This window comes from Sitodiplosis mosellana, unplaced genomic scaffold (assembly GCF_009176505.1).
Source record: "Sitodiplosis mosellana isolate CC-2019 unplaced genomic scaffold, AAFC_SMos_1.0 Smas_scaffold_30, whole genome shotgun sequence".
NCBI lineage: Eukaryota > Metazoa > Arthropoda > Insecta > Diptera > Cecidomyiidae > Sitodiplosis > Sitodiplosis mosellana.
In genome coordinates, this window is record NW_022595272.1 from 109 (window position 1) to 15,804 (window position 15,696).

Here is a 15,696-nt window from a genome sequence, read left to right on the forward strand (position 1 = left end):
TTATTGTTCATGAGATTCCAGTTTAAGCGTATCAATATTTAGTTATTTGAAAAGCCACTTTAACTTGAAAATTCCATGTTTTGTTCTGTTTTCATTTCGCTTGTTTCATTATCTTCTTCTTTTTATCGCTACCATTTAAACATTCGTTAAGTAGTAATTTATAAGGAATATTACTAGAGGCTAGCGTTTCGAATCAGCACTGTATAACAACTACGGTAGATTGAAACTGTTTTCTGTATATGTGTATTTTGTAATTAAAGCATCGGTTTAATGAAGAAGACCGTTTCCTCAATTGCATTTCAAAGCACCTGCATCTCGGATTTTTGACTATTTTTTTTTTCTTGTTCCAAAGATCAATTGTCTAATATATCTGGAACTTCCAGCTTCAGTATAAATACGTTTTGAATTTTTGGATGTGACAAAGGGAAAAACAAATGTTCAAAATATTAGATTTTTTTCCTTAAAATGATATGAAAACCAATCATAAGGTATCCTTTTCTTAAGGCTATTGTTTGAAACATTAAGAATGTGTTCAAAAAATAAAACGTAGAATATGAGTTTTATTACACTTTGTACAATAAAACAAAGTTTATTTATCGCAAAATTGAAAATAAATTGTGTGATTTTGTTGGATACAACAAAAATTGAAAGAATACATAATTTAAACTCTTATTTCTATGGAGAAAAAGAAAAACGTTTTGGTGGTTACTTTGAACTTTGCTACGTATACTATTCTGTGAAGCATTCATGCTTTGGATGTGTGTTGTTATATGTATATGTATATGTGTTGTGTTGTGTGTGGAGTGTGAATTTGATCTCATTATGCAAATAGAATGGGTTAAAATCCGTTGTATATAAGTTATTGATTGCAAACAAATTATCTCACAATACTTCAAAGGTTTTTTCCCCTTTGTGGTTGTTCACAAGACTCTGATCTTATTGATGTTGTTTACGTATTTCAATTTTTTTTTTAAATAACATTATTGTATCAGTTTCAAACTTTCGTTTCAAATGTCACGTCGAAGATTGACGATGTTCGTTTTGACAAAAAAAGCAATCGAAATAAAATTATTGTTTTGATTGAAAGATTTTAATTACTTTTTAGAATGGAATTGGAAAGGCCGTTGGAATGAGTAAGAAAACTGTCACAAAATTGCTACCACTTGATATTCACTTCGTGCTTCTCTTTTCGATGTTTCAATATAGATCTTAAAACAGATTACTCCATGCTACAATTATTTTACGCAAGAATTAAACTTTTTGTGACGCAGTTTTTACTCAACCACGACCAATTTACTAATGTCTATTCTTTAAAAGTAACAAAACCGGCGTTTGGTTTTCGCTTGCCGCCGCCGCTGCCAATTCGATGCATCAAGATTTTGTCAACAATTTTATTCGATTGTTTGTCTTTGCCGTTGAATCGTTCACAATATCTGCGCGCGTTCAATACCTTTTTTCCAGTCAGAGTTGATTGGCTTAGATTTTTGGTAGGATTTGGTGCTCGTGGAGCATACGTAAATTGCTTATCAACGCTAATAAAATCAGTGTCGATGCCATCATCAATAACCATATCTAAATCGTGTCATTTGGGTAAATTGAAGTTGTCCTGTTCAATTGGCTTTTTCAACCAGCTGCCCAAATCCTCGCGTCGAAATGCGTCAAACAATTCACGTTTGGCAATTTGATATTCGCGTGCTGCCTGCTTCGTCTCACTATAATCACCGGTTATTAAGCGTGCAACTCGCAAGTTCGGCAATTGTTTGATAAGATTTGCATACCGTCCGAAGAACACTTGCTTTGTAAGCCGCGACACTTTGCTATTTACCGTTTTTCCGGTTAACGAATTTACCACCTCAACGGTTCTTTGGCTGATCGTCCAATTGATTCCGAAATTCGGTGCCTTAATTTGATTACGCGTTTCAGTCGATGTGACCAGAGCAAATTTTGGCTTGTTCAAAAAATATGGCGGCGGAAGACCTTGAATCGATGTTTCGATACGACCGCAGACAGCACTAATATAGATAGAATTGGAATTACTGGAACTAGAAATAAATCATGAAGAATTTCGTGTCTTACCGATACATATGATCCGGATGGAGTAAACTACCCAAAACAACAGAGTACAAGTAAATTGGTTGGATAATTGATGAGAGAAGTGCACCCTGTACACCAACTACATTCCATCTGGCGATTTTGTCAGAGCATGACATTGTTAACAGTCGTTGTCCTTGCATCACCTGCAACAAATGGTTATCGTTATCGTTATCTTTAGCTCGACAACTTCAATAGAGAGATCTCTTTTTTTTTATTACCCCATCCCATGTCTGGATTCCATCGCTACTTTTTACCGGTATCGTACCTTCACCTGATTCAATTTTCGTGCGCAGCTGACCACGTGCTTTCCTTCTCGATACAATTAATAATTTGCAAAATTAGCAAAATAAAACAATACAATTGTAAAATGAATTAAGCAATAAAATACCGATTTGGATGTTTGTCCACGCCGATCTCAGTTTCATGTGGCGAAAAAATGCGAGCATCTCCACAGGGTGCAGTGTTAATGAAAAGATGGAACTTGATTCCATCACGTAATTTATACAATTGATCAGGCTGTGATGGTCTTACGAAAATTGAACCTTTTGCTGTGCCTACGTCAATTTTGAAAGAAAATTCTTTTCAGATTTTTGTTTCCGAACGATTCTAGCGCTAGTTCGGTGGATACTTACTTGCATTTGTGTGCAATTCCAATTGACTGTAGAAGAAATCCATGAGGCATCGTCTGGCAACGATTTCAGCATGCGAATCATTCAAACTAGTTCCGCTGATACTCATGTATTCCCCATTGATGCACTTGGTACCTGATTTTAAATTTTGCAAAATAAATAACTAAACAAGAAGAAACTGAATCTAATGCATCTCAACCTGTGGTGACTGATATCACTTTTGCTGTTTTTAGATCCAGATTCTCCGTCATCACAATTCCAGCCAACACTTTTCGTCGACTATAATTCTCAATGTTGACTGTCGCTTCAGCAAATTGCTCCAATACCAATCTAAAGAGAAAAACACCGATAACGGAATGAGTTAATGAAATGAACTTTTGCAAAAATTGAAAAGAAAATTTCTTTGAAAAAAAATATATAAAACATTGTTGTCTTCAGAGAAAAAAACAACACTCACTTTCCAATGCTATCAGCGAAGGTTTGTGGCAGTTCATATGACTGTTTCTTATTGCTTTCGACGGGAGCGATTTCGTTAGACTTCATTTGCATTGGACTGTACGAAATATCACATAACGTTGCTAAGGCTGCTTTGGCAGCTGCATTCTTTGCCAGCTTCTTCGACGGACCTGAACACTCAAGTGTATAATGTTAACTGATAATGAACATAAAATCAAATCAAATCAAATGATGTAATCAAACGAACCGGTTCCTTCAAATTTCTGGCTATTTACAGTAGCCACCATTTTAAATCGTGAATGTTGCACACCATCCGATGACACACAATCGATTTGCACATCGTTGAATAACTCGTAAAGCAGCATGACTGGGCCCTTTTCTGGTGTTTGCTTCTTATTCATCATCGTCTTGTTCGTTTCTTTACGACAAGAAAAAAAAATATAATAAAAAGTTCTCGGCTAGACGAGTTATTCTTCAATTCAACTGATAACCGAATAACCTTTACCATTATTATCCATGTAATCATCACTGGTAAAATCCATACTGATGGCCGTTTTGATGGGTGACAGAGCAGTGCCATCTTTGAATTGAATGAAATTTCGTAGAGCCGCTTCGGCTGCCTGTATGCGTGCCAATTTCTTACTTCTCCCATGACCGACGTATTTTTCGCCGTCGACCTATTATTAATTTTTTTCCCAATAGGCCAATACAACGACAGGAAAAAGAAATTTTCTTTAATCGGTTTTCAACACGGTGTCAATCATAAATAATTAATTGATGAAATTACCTCAACCGTCATTGTAAAGATGGGTGCATGAACTGGGCCACTTTGTGCTTCTAAATTATAAACAAGACCTTGCCGTAATTCATTGAGCATAGCCACCGTATTTTTCGGCTGTTGCGCACTTGCTATGCCATTGTTTGTTTTCAATTTTTTCCTTGGTATGCCAGCTAAAAAGAAAAACAAATAAATGGGACCGATTATCACGTTTGTCGCTTGCACCTTTGTGCAAACAAACACGGAATAATTCCAATTCGATGAAATACAAAGAAGAAAAAACACACATACCGGCAACCGGATCGACGCTTCGTCGTTTTAGGCCCATGTTATGGTTATTTCGATTCGTTTTTCTAACTGTGCTGGGACTTTGCAGCATCGAGCCACCACATTTCATTTGTGAAACACCGTTCGGAGCTTTGTTTTGTTGATTTTGAGAATGATTCACTTCATCATTTCCATTACTAGTCATATCGTTCTAAAATTCAATCGAGCAAAAAGAATTTGAAAAAAAAAAGAATAGCAAAATAGCCGTAAAGAACAATGAGAGCGTGTAGACAGAAAATAGCACGAAACACACAAAACCATCAGCTCGAATGAAAGGACTCGTCGCAACTGATTTGAACAGCCGAAGCTCAAGAAGTCAATGAATATTACGGAACAAATCACGGAAAAATAATGAGAAAAATGGTTTTTGTGTATTCCGGGTGCTCCCGACTTGACAACATAAATTATGTTCAATGCGGATATCAATGCAGATGTAGAGTGAGTGTGTACAACCACGACGACGACGACGACGAGAATGCATACACATATGTTCGTGCAAAGGGTTCAAAACCACTATAGATTCCAAAAGTAATTGTAAAGCACACGTATAGCTATAAATATAGTTCATACACAATAAGCAATTTATTTCGATAGTTTACACATAAAAACGCTCCCCCGAAATAACCAAAAAAAAAACGAGTGAACACACTTACACACCGAAAATAGACACACAGAGAATTAAAAAAAAAAAACAAAAGAATCAAAAGCAATAAAAGTCGAAAGCAAAAATCTTCGCGTATTATATACAGACTGGACTGCTTGCACAAAAACGAATCATTTTTGAACGGTGAATGGTGGCTGAACAAAACAGGATAACGCTAAATGGCTTATGTTGATTGTTTCTACACTATGCTTGTGTATGCGTGTGTTCGAGCTTATTTCATGAGAGAGCATGCACAGAAAAGCGTTTTTCAATGATAAAACGACCGAAAAAAAATTTATGGGATAAATTCCATCGGTACATGCATGTGTTAGTTGCATGCATATATATATAGTTTGCGTCGGCATATAGTTATGCGAGCGGCGATAAGGAAGTAGATGAATTTTGCATAACCGAAAATAATACGAGAAAAATCAATAAATTGAATCCTTTTCCTTCTACCTCGATACTGGCCCTCAATGTACATACGATCATCAATAATACTAAACTTATGAATCAACATTTGAAATTCGAATACGATTTACTTCGCAGTGCAGACAGAGAGAAAGAGGGAGTTGCAGCGAGAGCAAGTAGAAAAAACGCGAAATTTCCACAAGCAATGCACTTTCCATTCTACTACACACAACAAAGCACTCACACTCTTTTTCTTCCTTTTTGGCCTTTCATTTTCTTACCAATAAAATCGAATCTACTTTCTCAACTGCATAAATCAAGCGCTTTATATCAAATGTAGACAGTGCGCACGTCTTCCAAATGAACGATTATGTTTCCATTTATTTGATTTCAAAACTCAAATTTATTTACTTCGTGTTTAATATTCATGAACAAAACATAAAAGAGAGATACACAAATACAAAAATGACTTCTTTTTTCTCACGGAATACACATCCCGTATCATTTGGCTGAATTGTCAAAACAACATGCTATCGGATGTCAAGCAAACCACACAGCAGCAGCGCACAACGTGGTGTTGCCATCGCACATATACATACACACACACACTCAATCGCTGCTGCGGCTTTGTCGGAAATATGCATTTATTTGCAATTTAAAATCGACTATTTTTGGATTTTTTGCCCCAACCTCGAAGAAAATTATATTTTTTCATGTTTTCATTCAATAACCGCGAGAATATTTGCGGCTGGATTATTCAATGTGAGCATGCACAACTGTTATACTGACCTGCTTTGTCACATGTGTCAATGTGTCAGATAGCTAATAGCTCTATGTGAAGGGAAAACATTTCAATTCAATTTCACATTGATACAATCCGATTGCACACTGCACAGTGTTTGAAGATAAAAAAATTTCTCAGTTTAAAATTTCAGTTGAAAAGTTTAGAGAAAATATTCAGAAATATGACAAAATCAAAAGAAGCACCCGTTCCACTTGATGTCGTCGCTAACTTGATCCATGACATAAAAGTCGGGTAAGAAAAATGCCGATTGCATATTTCAAAATCAATCTTACATCAGCACATATTTTCAGCAACATTGAGGGATCGTACGTTATAACAACGCATGCCGTTCAACTGTTCAAAGAAATCATTTCGAAAACAAAATGGAAAACAGCAGAGTATGACATTGTTTTTGGAATAATAATTTTTTTTTGCTACAATCCTTGATTCGAATTCATTGGTTTTTGTTTAAAATAGCGAACTTATGACAATGGTACGACAACAAGGGCGGTTGTTTGTATCGGCATTACCACAAGAGTCCGTTATTGCGAATATGGCAAGACGCGTATTGAAATTAATTCGAGAAGAATTTGATGCACTTCAGAAGGTTCAAGTTCCAGTTGCGGATGATTCACAAGCCACACTGTCACTGCACAAATTGGTTACACAAACGAGTGAGAGTGAACAGGTTCGGGACTATTCTAAACCACAAGATGGTCTTCGAGCTGCGTTGTTGGATCATTTGCAAGAGATTGAAACTGAACTCGAAACCAGCGCTGAAAATCTCTCAGCACAGGCTGCTGAACATATTCATTCATCGGAATTGATATTGACACTCGGCCATTCACGATCAGTCGAAAGTTTTTTGAAAAGTGCAGCGAAACAACGAAAATTTGAAGTAGTAATCGCGGAATGTGCACCAGCTTGCAGAGGACATGCTTTGGCTGCCTCGTTGGCTAAGTCTAAGATTGAAACCACCGTCATTTCGGATGCGGCAATTTTTGCAATGATGTCTCGCGTGAATAAAGTCATCATTGGCACACACAGTAAGTCGTATTGAATGCGAAATGTGGAATCGCAATTATTCGATCATCATTGTTAGTATGGACGGCAATCATGAATAAAATTTCATTTTCTTCAAGGTGTATTAGCCAACGGTGGACTGAGAGCGGCTTGTGGAGCTCTAACCGTTGCATTGGCTGCAAAACATTACTCAGTTCCAGTTATTGTACTGTGTCCAATGTATAAATTGTCACCAGTGCACTTGTGTAGCTATGAACAAGATGCCTTTAACTTAGTTGGATGCGCAGAAGGCATAATCCCATATAGCTCTAGTGCAGCACCCTTTGCAAAGGCATTCAGTCCGATATTTGATTATGTACCGCCCGAACTCGTCACTTTATTCATTTCAAATCAGTTAGTTGTCTATTTTAACTATCAAACTGGTCTACGATCGATTTTTAATTGCTGTTTATTCTTTGTTTCAGGGGAGGGAATGCACCTTCATATATGTATCGACTGCTAAGTGAACTTTATCACCCAGAGGATTATGATTTGTAGCAGATTTAAATTATTGTTGTTAATAAACGACTAACATGATTGCTTTTTTCCCCCAAATTCAATAAACATCTTTAAGATTAACATAAAAAAACAACTTGTCAAACGTTCACTCCATCAAATAACTTTTCATATAAGCTGAGAATAGTAGAAATACTTTCAAAAAGAGAATATAAGTACATTTCTTGATGTGAAACGTCACAAAACACTGTAAATGTCAAATGACGTTGTTATTTACTGCAATACTAAGATATTTCATTGTTATCAAAACTTTAACTTCGTTATAACCAGCAAATCTTATTGCATCGAGTCATAATTATTTTCATTGTACGTATTTGCTTTCAAGCCTTTGGTTGTCTGTTTAAAGTTAGTCGAAGTTGATCGCTTAAACAGAACCATAAAAAATGTCAAAGTGGGACAACAACGAAGAGATTCAAATATTTCGAGAATATTTACGTATTCCAACGGTTCATCCGAATGTTGATTATGGTAAACATATGAAAACTAAATAAAAATTATATTTCGTAAATCAAATTGACTTTGTTTCCACAGAACCGTGTGTAAAATTTCTCCAAAGACAAGCGAAAAGTTTGAATCTTTCGGTGTCGATCTGTTATCCAGCCAATGAAAAGTGCCCAGTTGTAATACTGACATGGACTGGTCTTAATCCAGATCTGTCGGCAATCATGTTAAATTCCCACATGGACGTTGTGCCAGTGGATGAGAAACGTTGGACACATGGGCCATTTGACGCTGACATTGACCAAGATGGCCGAATTTTCGCACGTGGCTCACAGGATATGAAATCTACGGGAATGCAATATTTAGCTGCAATTCGAGCTTTGAAAAAGGATGAAAAACAATTGCAACGAACCATTCACGTAACATTTGTCCCGGACGAGGTGAAAAAATTAAAATAATAGTAATATTTATGTTAATTTTATTAATTTGTTTACTACCAGGAAATCGGAAGCGAGTTTGGAATGAAGGCTTTCGTAAATAGCTCTGAATTTAAACAACTTAATATTGGATTTTCACTGGATGAATCATGCGCTTTTCCATTGAATAAAATGCCAGTTTTTTATGCCGAACGCAGACAATTTGGTGAGATGGATTGAATAATATTTGGAAAAAGAAAAATAACAATTGAAATGTGTCTTTAGCACTAGAATTGATCTGTGAAGGTCAGGCCGGTCACGGATGTATTATTCAAGAAAATACACCCGGCGAAAAAGTACAGTACATGCTCAATAAATTGATGGAATTGCGAAAAATTGAATCACAAAAATTGAAAGATAACCCAGAACTGAAAATGGGTGATGTGACCGCAATAAATCTGACAATGATGAAGGGTGGACTGCAGACAAATGTCGTGCCATCTGAAATGAGTCTTACTTTTGACATTCGCTTGGCAATTGATGTCGATCATGATGCTTTCGAACAGCAGGTTGGGATTAATTTTTGAACGTTTTTGTTTAGTTTTCCTTCTTTTTAATGAAATCTGATATTCTTTATAAATCGCTCATTTTCATTCAACAGATAAAGGGATGGTGCGCTGAAGCTGGCGGCGGCATAACAATTAAGCCAATATTGAAGGATGCAGAAGCATCAATTACAAAAACTGATCATAGTAATCCATTCTGGGTGGCGTTCGAAGATGCTGTGAAAGAATTGTAATTTTTTAAATTTTTCAATCGGCTGTAAGTCGCAAACTGAACGAACACAATGATTTACATTTTTTTTAAACATCATCAGGAATTTAGATGTTGAAAAATGGGTTTGTCCAGGTAGCACCGATGCCAGATATATTCGCGAGGTAAGAAATATAAATCATATAACGATATCTAAAAATATACGTAATCTCAACCTAATTTTTAGTTAAATCTGCCGGCTCTTGGCTTCATGCCAATGCCAAACACACCGATAAGACTTCACGACCACGATGAATTCATTCAAGCCGATATTTATCTAAATGGGATCAACATTTACAAAAAGATTATCTCAAATCTGGCCAACGCATGAAATTACACGAGAAGTGTCAACAAAAAACCAGATACCAGCAACAACTGTGTTTATTAAACTTAAAATAAAGATTAAAATGTCATAATTTACTTACATCGAATGAGATGTAAATCATTGGTGGTGGTGGTTCATGCTCGAATAAATTGTATCGATCCATGGTTTGCATGCTCGGTTTCTGGAATGATTTGAAATAAATAAGAAAACCGAAACACAAGATGAATCCCATTTTCTGTTTATTTCCAATTGTTTTAAAAAGACACGATTCCTATCTTACTTCTTGCCTGTTGTATCTCATGTTATCTGTGGACAATCTGGTAATCACAATGATTCAAACCAATACCACTTTTGGTTATTTAATCAACCCTAATTCAGATATAAATCGAGTCACTTGATAATAGGATGTTTGCATAGAGGAAAACAATTCTAAACAGGCACTTAATTTACAGTAGAGATTAAACTGAAATTAGTTTCAAAATGTCACACAGTTTCACAGTGAAGTATACAGTGGATGTTGCCGGCGCTTTGTTCGTTACAGTGAGCGTTGATTTGTTTTTGTGGTTTGCTATTCAGATTAACAAAATGTATGTCGTTGCAATGTGTGCGCCTGTGTAAACGAATGAAGTTATCTGTGGGTAAACTTGTAGCTGCATACTGCTATTCGTAAAACCACAAGCATGCAATCAACATTGTATGTGTTTATGACAGCTCAAGTGTCGAGATATTGTTCTATATAAAATAAAACAGTTTGGCACTTAGTTTTTATTTGACAGCTGAGCGCAGTCTTGTCTTTGTTTGTATTTTATCATTGGATTTTTGGTGTGTTTTCTTTATTTTGCTGACAATAAAATGACAAATTGGGATACTAATGAAGAAATCCAAATATTTCGCGAATATTTGCGCATTCCGAGTGTACACCCAGACATCGATTATGGTAAAATTGATTTGGGAAATGACACGAACTTTAAATTGACTTTAATTTGGTGATTTTCAGAGCCATGTGTTGAGTTTCTCAAGCGGCAGGCCAAAAGTTTAGACCTTCCAGTATCGATCCACTATCCGGTGAACGATAAAAACCCCATCGTAATTTTAACATGGGTCGGTGAGCAGCCAAATCTTCCATCCATCGTCTTGAATTCTCATATGGATGTCGTACCAGTGTTCGAAGAACATTGGACGCACAAACCGTTTGACGCTGACATCGATGAAGATGGAAAGATTTTTGCACGTGGCGCTCAAGATATGAAATGCGTTGGTGTACAATATCTAGCGGCTATTCGAGCACTAAAACGAGATGGTGTGAAACAGCTCAAAAGGACGATTCATGTCATATTTGTGCCAGATGAAGGTATTAATTTGGTTTTACCGGATATAAAATTGAATTATTTTCTTGAAGTAGAACCATTACATAACAAAACGAACTGAAATTCCTTTTTCTTTTTGGCTATGAACATAGAGGTCGGAGGTTACTTTGGAATGGCCAAATTCGTAACAACCGATGAGTTTAAAGCATTGAACGTTGGATTTTCGCTAGATGAAGGCATTGCTTCGCCAACGGAGGAGTTTAATCTCTATTACGCAGAGAGTAATCAACGATTTTATTCCAATGTAATCATCACGAATTAACTGTTCATTATTTTTTTCAAGGAACTATTTGGCAGATTGAATTCATTTGCCATGGCCAATCAGGTCACGGGTCAATGCTGTTTAAAAATACCCCCGGAGAAAAGATTCACTATCTTGTCGATAAATTGATGAGCTTCCGTAAGGTTGAAGCCGCCAAATTGGAGAATAATGCAAATGTGGATCTTGGCGACGTAACAACTGTTAATATGACCTTGCTCAAGGGTGGTGTCCAAGGTAGAGTGGTAGAAATAAGTGTATTGTACAATATTATTTACGATTCTTTCCACAAAATGGTTCAGGCAATGTTGTTCCACCGGTACTGAGTGTAGTATTTGACATTCGCATTGCCAACGATATCAAACTTGATGAATTTGAAAAGACTGTAAGTAAAATTTTACGAATTTGAAATTTTCAAATTTTAATTGGTGACACGTTTCATCACTGAACAGATCAACCGTTGGTGTGAAGAGGCTGGAGGCAATATCGAACTCAATTATATACACAAGAATCCACAGGCGCCAGTCACAGCAATTGATGATTCAAATCCCTATTGGTTGGCCTTCAAAAAAGCAATTGATGAATTGTACGAAGTTTTTTTCTTCTTCAATTATTGAAGTCTTGCATATCATTTAACTTCGTATCAATTACAGAAATCTAAAGATGAAAACTAAAGTCTTCCCCGGTGGAACCGATAGCCGATACATTCGCAGGGTATATAACATATTTTTTATAACTACTTCACTTGAAACCTCAGCCAGTTCAACTAAAATCTATGTTTTATTGTAGCAAAATATACCTGCACTTGGTTTCTCGCCTATGAATAATGTTCCTGTTTTGCTGCACGATCACGATGAGTACGTTCGATGTGAGACTTATCTGGCTGGAATTCAGATTTATAAAAAAATCATACCAAATTTGGCCAATGTTTGATTTGAAATACCAACTTATTCCAATAGATCTTTAGTTTTAAACACAAACTCTTGTGAAGAAAAACTTTTTTGATTTATTTCCAATAAAACAATAGCTTGTTTACAAACACTTGAACTTCAATCGACTACTTTATTCGATATTTGCATTCAAATGGATAGGTTAGCTTTTAATATCATCAGCAAATGATTTTTGTTATTACAGGTTTAGTGCATCATGATACAACCAGAAAACTTGAATTAGGTAGAGAGAAAAAATATGAAAAGATAACAACTGCTTTGATGTTGGTTTAATCTTGATGCAAAGAAACACGCATCTCAGTGCTACTCTGAACCATGTTTGCATACAATCTTTCGTGAGAAGCTAAGCAATTAAATATCTTTGGAAATAGCAATAGAAATATTAGAATTGTTAATGATCGAGTGAATTCAACGGAATATTTGACTTCCAGCGATAGAGGATGAGTTTGAAGAAATGTCAATACTCCGAAATCAAAAATCGAATTGGCATTTTGATTACCAACGTCGTACAAACACATACTAATTAACACATTAGATGATGATAAGAAGAATTATTTTTAAAACGTATTTTTTTTTCAAATTGAGAAATTGAAAGTGAGAGAATACATATAATGTGTGACAGTCAGATGCTTTCGCTCTTTATGTTTGACTGTTGATCGAATACAATCGAATAAAATACTATATACTTTTTGATGATATAAAACACAACTAAGTTTTTTTTTATTCCACTGACATTGTGTGTGGAATTAATTTCCAAGCTCGTTTAAAATAAAATTAAAAGTTTTCAAGTTTATTCAAAATCATCATCTCCTGCATAAAAAATAATCCACATCAAACAAGTACAGTACCATACATTCAACAATATCCTTGGATTGTTGGAGTTTTGATCATTTTCATCATTTGGTAAGAAAATTTAATCACAACAACATAGACAAAATGCTAGTATAATTTATATATAAAAAAATTATTGCCAATTTGGGCAACGTTTGATTTATGGTTGCTGTTTTTTCTTCAATTTCTACTAAAATATTCAAATACTCAAAATTAAATGAACATAGTCGTATTGTTAAAAGACTATCCGATGTGATACATTGTTATTTTATTGTTTACTCACAAAAAAATGCACAAGGATTGATGTTTCTATACATTTTGACCACGAAAAGGTAAAAAAAAAGAGTTTGGTCTTTCTTGTGTATTGGGCCGTTTATATTGACTTTTTGAGGTTAAATTTGAGCTTTTTTCTGAGTAGTTATTTTTGCTGCATTTGACTTCTCATATATTTACATATGTGTTACTGAGAATAAATATGACTATACAGAAGCAGAGATCAGGCGCCAGATATATGCATTGGCATAGAAAAACTGTGCGGATAATTTTAGCAATGTGCTTGTGCATTCCTTTGGAATGATAAACGACGATGCCGTTGAAAACAGCTTGACGGTTGAGGATGAAACGAAAACTGGAGGTGACACCAAATTCGATGTGCTGAAGGCCATCAAGAATGTAAAAGTATTTATACACAAACAAGCACCGCACACTCAAAAACAGAAAATTGTTTGTAGATTGTAGAAGCACCTACAGTTATTGTAGTGGCTCAAAAAATCTACAATTATTTTCGGGCCACTACAATTAATTCTTGGTTACTTCAATTATTAAAACACATTTTATAGCAGTTTATAGCAGTTTTATTCCCATATTAAATATTAAACTCCCCTGGAGCCAAATAAGAAATAATAATCGAACGAATGGGCTGACATATTCGGAAACAGACAATTGATTTTAATTCTACAATTTATCTACAATTTTTTGGAACCATTCTTCATTCGAAAAAAATTCGATTTGTGGAAAATACGTTTTTTGACCAAGATTTGAGTTTTTCCATTTTATAGCAGTTTTTCGATAGCTGATTACTCAAAAAAATTGTTCCTAAATAAAAAAAAGTAAAAACACTACATTAAACTACATAAAATCTACAATTGAAATCGCCCTACCCGAAGTTATTTCGGCAAATTTTCCAAGATTTGAATATTCATCTAAATATTTTCCGATATTGCAAGACGTTTTGATCAAACGACGAGGAAAAAGCCGAAGAAACGATGGTTCCAGCGTAATTTGTGCCTTTTAGCACAACGAAAATTTATTTTCTGGATGGAATTAAATCAATGTTAAATCAAACGATTTAAAATAGAACTTTGGTTGCCCCATCTTATAATTGCTTAGTTGTTTCTTTATTCTTCAGAATAATCTATTACTTTACAAAGCAAATATTTCGTAAAACAATCGGTGTATGATAATAAACGATAAAAAAAGATACATAAAATTTGTTCCATGTATGTAATAGTTCTGGAGTTCACGTTTATTCGTGAGTATTTTTGTGTGCTTCTAATGTCGAACCTGATGTTGTATCCGAATAAAAAAAAATTTCGTGCACACGATTGTAGTAGTTCACTGTAAATTCGTTGTAATAGTAGAAAATAAGTGGAATCAGCTATGGAATGTTTAGCGAAAACAAAGCAGTTTGACTTGAAAACAGAAATGGAAGACAAGACTAAACATTCCTGCGCGTATCGTTGCGTTTGGAATCTAAAATTCCTCACCTTTCTTTGCATATGGTAAGTAGCATTGGTTTTAGATTCAGATCGATTGAATTATTGTGACTAAAGTCATATTGTTCTACTTGCAGTGTTGCTATAATCACGTGTGCCATATATTTTCCATACAACTTGAAATTAAAAGAATCGGTAAGCGAAAACCCACTACTGCACCTAGTTGACCAACAAGAATCTGTAAGTGAAAATATCGGTGGCATAAATAAATGGGAGGACAATGAAGAAATACAAATATTCCGCGAATATTTACGTATTCTAAGTACTTATCATCATCATCAACCTGATATCGACTATGGTAAACAGTAGGAGATTTCAAAAGAAAGAATCATTTGTCATAAAAATTATTTTTTTTCTCAAATAAACAAAATCAATATTATTCATATGACATCTTTAGTGTAAATTCATAGAGCCTTGCGTTGAATTTCTCAAGAGGTAAGCGAAAAGCTTGGATTTGCTCGTGTCCGTTTCCTATCTAGTATACCAGTATACGGGAAGAATCCAGTGGTTGTGATAACTCAGTGGGTTTCTGTCAATTATGTTAAACGCGCTCTAGTATGCAATATTTGGCAGCGATACGAGCACTGAAGCGAGAAGGAGTAAAGCGAATGAATCGAACCATTCAACAAATTTAAGCCAAAACTAAGCAATGGCTCATAGAAATTAGATGAAATGGGTTGATTCGGAAAGGAAATGAGCCCATTAAATTGCTCGAACGAGAAATCCGTTTGGCCACATATTTGAATGTCGTTGGGGAGTATGGAACGTCATGCAAGTTGATCCTGGTGGTATTGATATCATACCTAAGCATTGGCTCAT

The 15,696-nt window shown here is 35.3% G+C and overlaps 4 protein-coding genes across 5 annotated transcripts; 3 read left to right on the forward strand and 1 right to left on the reverse strand.

Annotated features, from left to right (window-relative positions):
* Positions 1 to 554: 554 nt before the first annotated feature.
* Positions 555 to 10,383, reverse strand: LOC129569121 (double-stranded RNA-specific editase Adar). Its single transcript, XM_055447638.1, has 13 exons — positions 9,976 to 10,383; positions 9,796 to 9,876; positions 4,249 to 4,435; positions 3,967 to 4,130; positions 3,685 to 3,856; positions 3,427 to 3,597; positions 3,181 to 3,349; positions 2,923 to 3,053; positions 2,727 to 2,858; positions 2,483 to 2,648; positions 2,313 to 2,403; positions 2,077 to 2,237; positions 555 to 2,012 (listed from the first exon to the last, which is right to left on the reverse strand). Exons 1-13 carry the CDS (start codon positions 9,994 to 9,996, stop codon positions 1,583 to 1,585), a joined length of 2,076 nt encoding a protein of 691 aa, XP_055303613.1. The 5' UTR covers positions 9,997 to 10,383; the 3' UTR covers positions 555 to 1,582.
* LOC129569125 (translation initiation factor eIF-2B subunit beta) lies at positions 6,060 to 7,773 on the forward strand. Its single transcript, XM_055447642.1, has 5 exons — positions 6,060 to 6,374; positions 6,434 to 6,520; positions 6,600 to 7,168; positions 7,265 to 7,538; positions 7,610 to 7,773. Exons 1-5 carry the CDS (start codon positions 6,304 to 6,306, stop codon positions 7,680 to 7,682), a joined length of 1,074 nt encoding a protein of 357 aa, XP_055303617.1. The 5' UTR covers positions 6,060 to 6,303; the 3' UTR covers positions 7,683 to 7,773.
* Positions 8,009 to 9,921, forward strand: LOC129569124 (aminoacylase-1-like). 2 transcript variants are annotated; one of them, XM_055447641.1, is made up of 7 exons: positions 8,009 to 8,168; positions 8,232 to 8,560; positions 8,642 to 8,783; positions 8,843 to 9,126; positions 9,219 to 9,352; positions 9,435 to 9,495; positions 9,558 to 9,921. In XM_055447641.1, the coding sequence occupies exons 1-7, from the start codon at positions 8,084 to 8,086 to the stop codon at positions 9,699 to 9,701; spliced, it is 1,179 nt and encodes a 392-aa protein (XP_055303616.1). In that variant the 5' UTR covers positions 8,009 to 8,083; the 3' UTR covers positions 9,702 to 9,921. The 2 variants fall into 2 exon arrangements, with proteins under 2 accessions (XP_055303616.1, XP_055303615.1); XM_055447640.1 differs by having other exon boundaries at positions 8,010 to 8,168; positions 8,232 to 8,581.
* Positions 10,384 to 10,393: 10 nt separating the features above from the next.
* LOC129569123 (aminoacylase-1-like) lies at positions 10,394 to 12,368 on the forward strand. Its single transcript, XM_055447639.1, has 8 exons — positions 10,394 to 10,632; positions 10,693 to 11,046; positions 11,155 to 11,283; positions 11,346 to 11,558; positions 11,624 to 11,706; positions 11,774 to 11,907; positions 11,975 to 12,035; positions 12,111 to 12,368. The coding sequence occupies exons 1-8, from the start codon at positions 10,548 to 10,550 to the stop codon at positions 12,252 to 12,254; spliced, it is 1,203 nt and encodes a 400-aa protein (XP_055303614.1). The 5' UTR covers positions 10,394 to 10,547; the 3' UTR covers positions 12,255 to 12,368.
* The last annotated feature ends 3,328 nt before the right edge of the window (positions 12,369 to 15,696 follow it).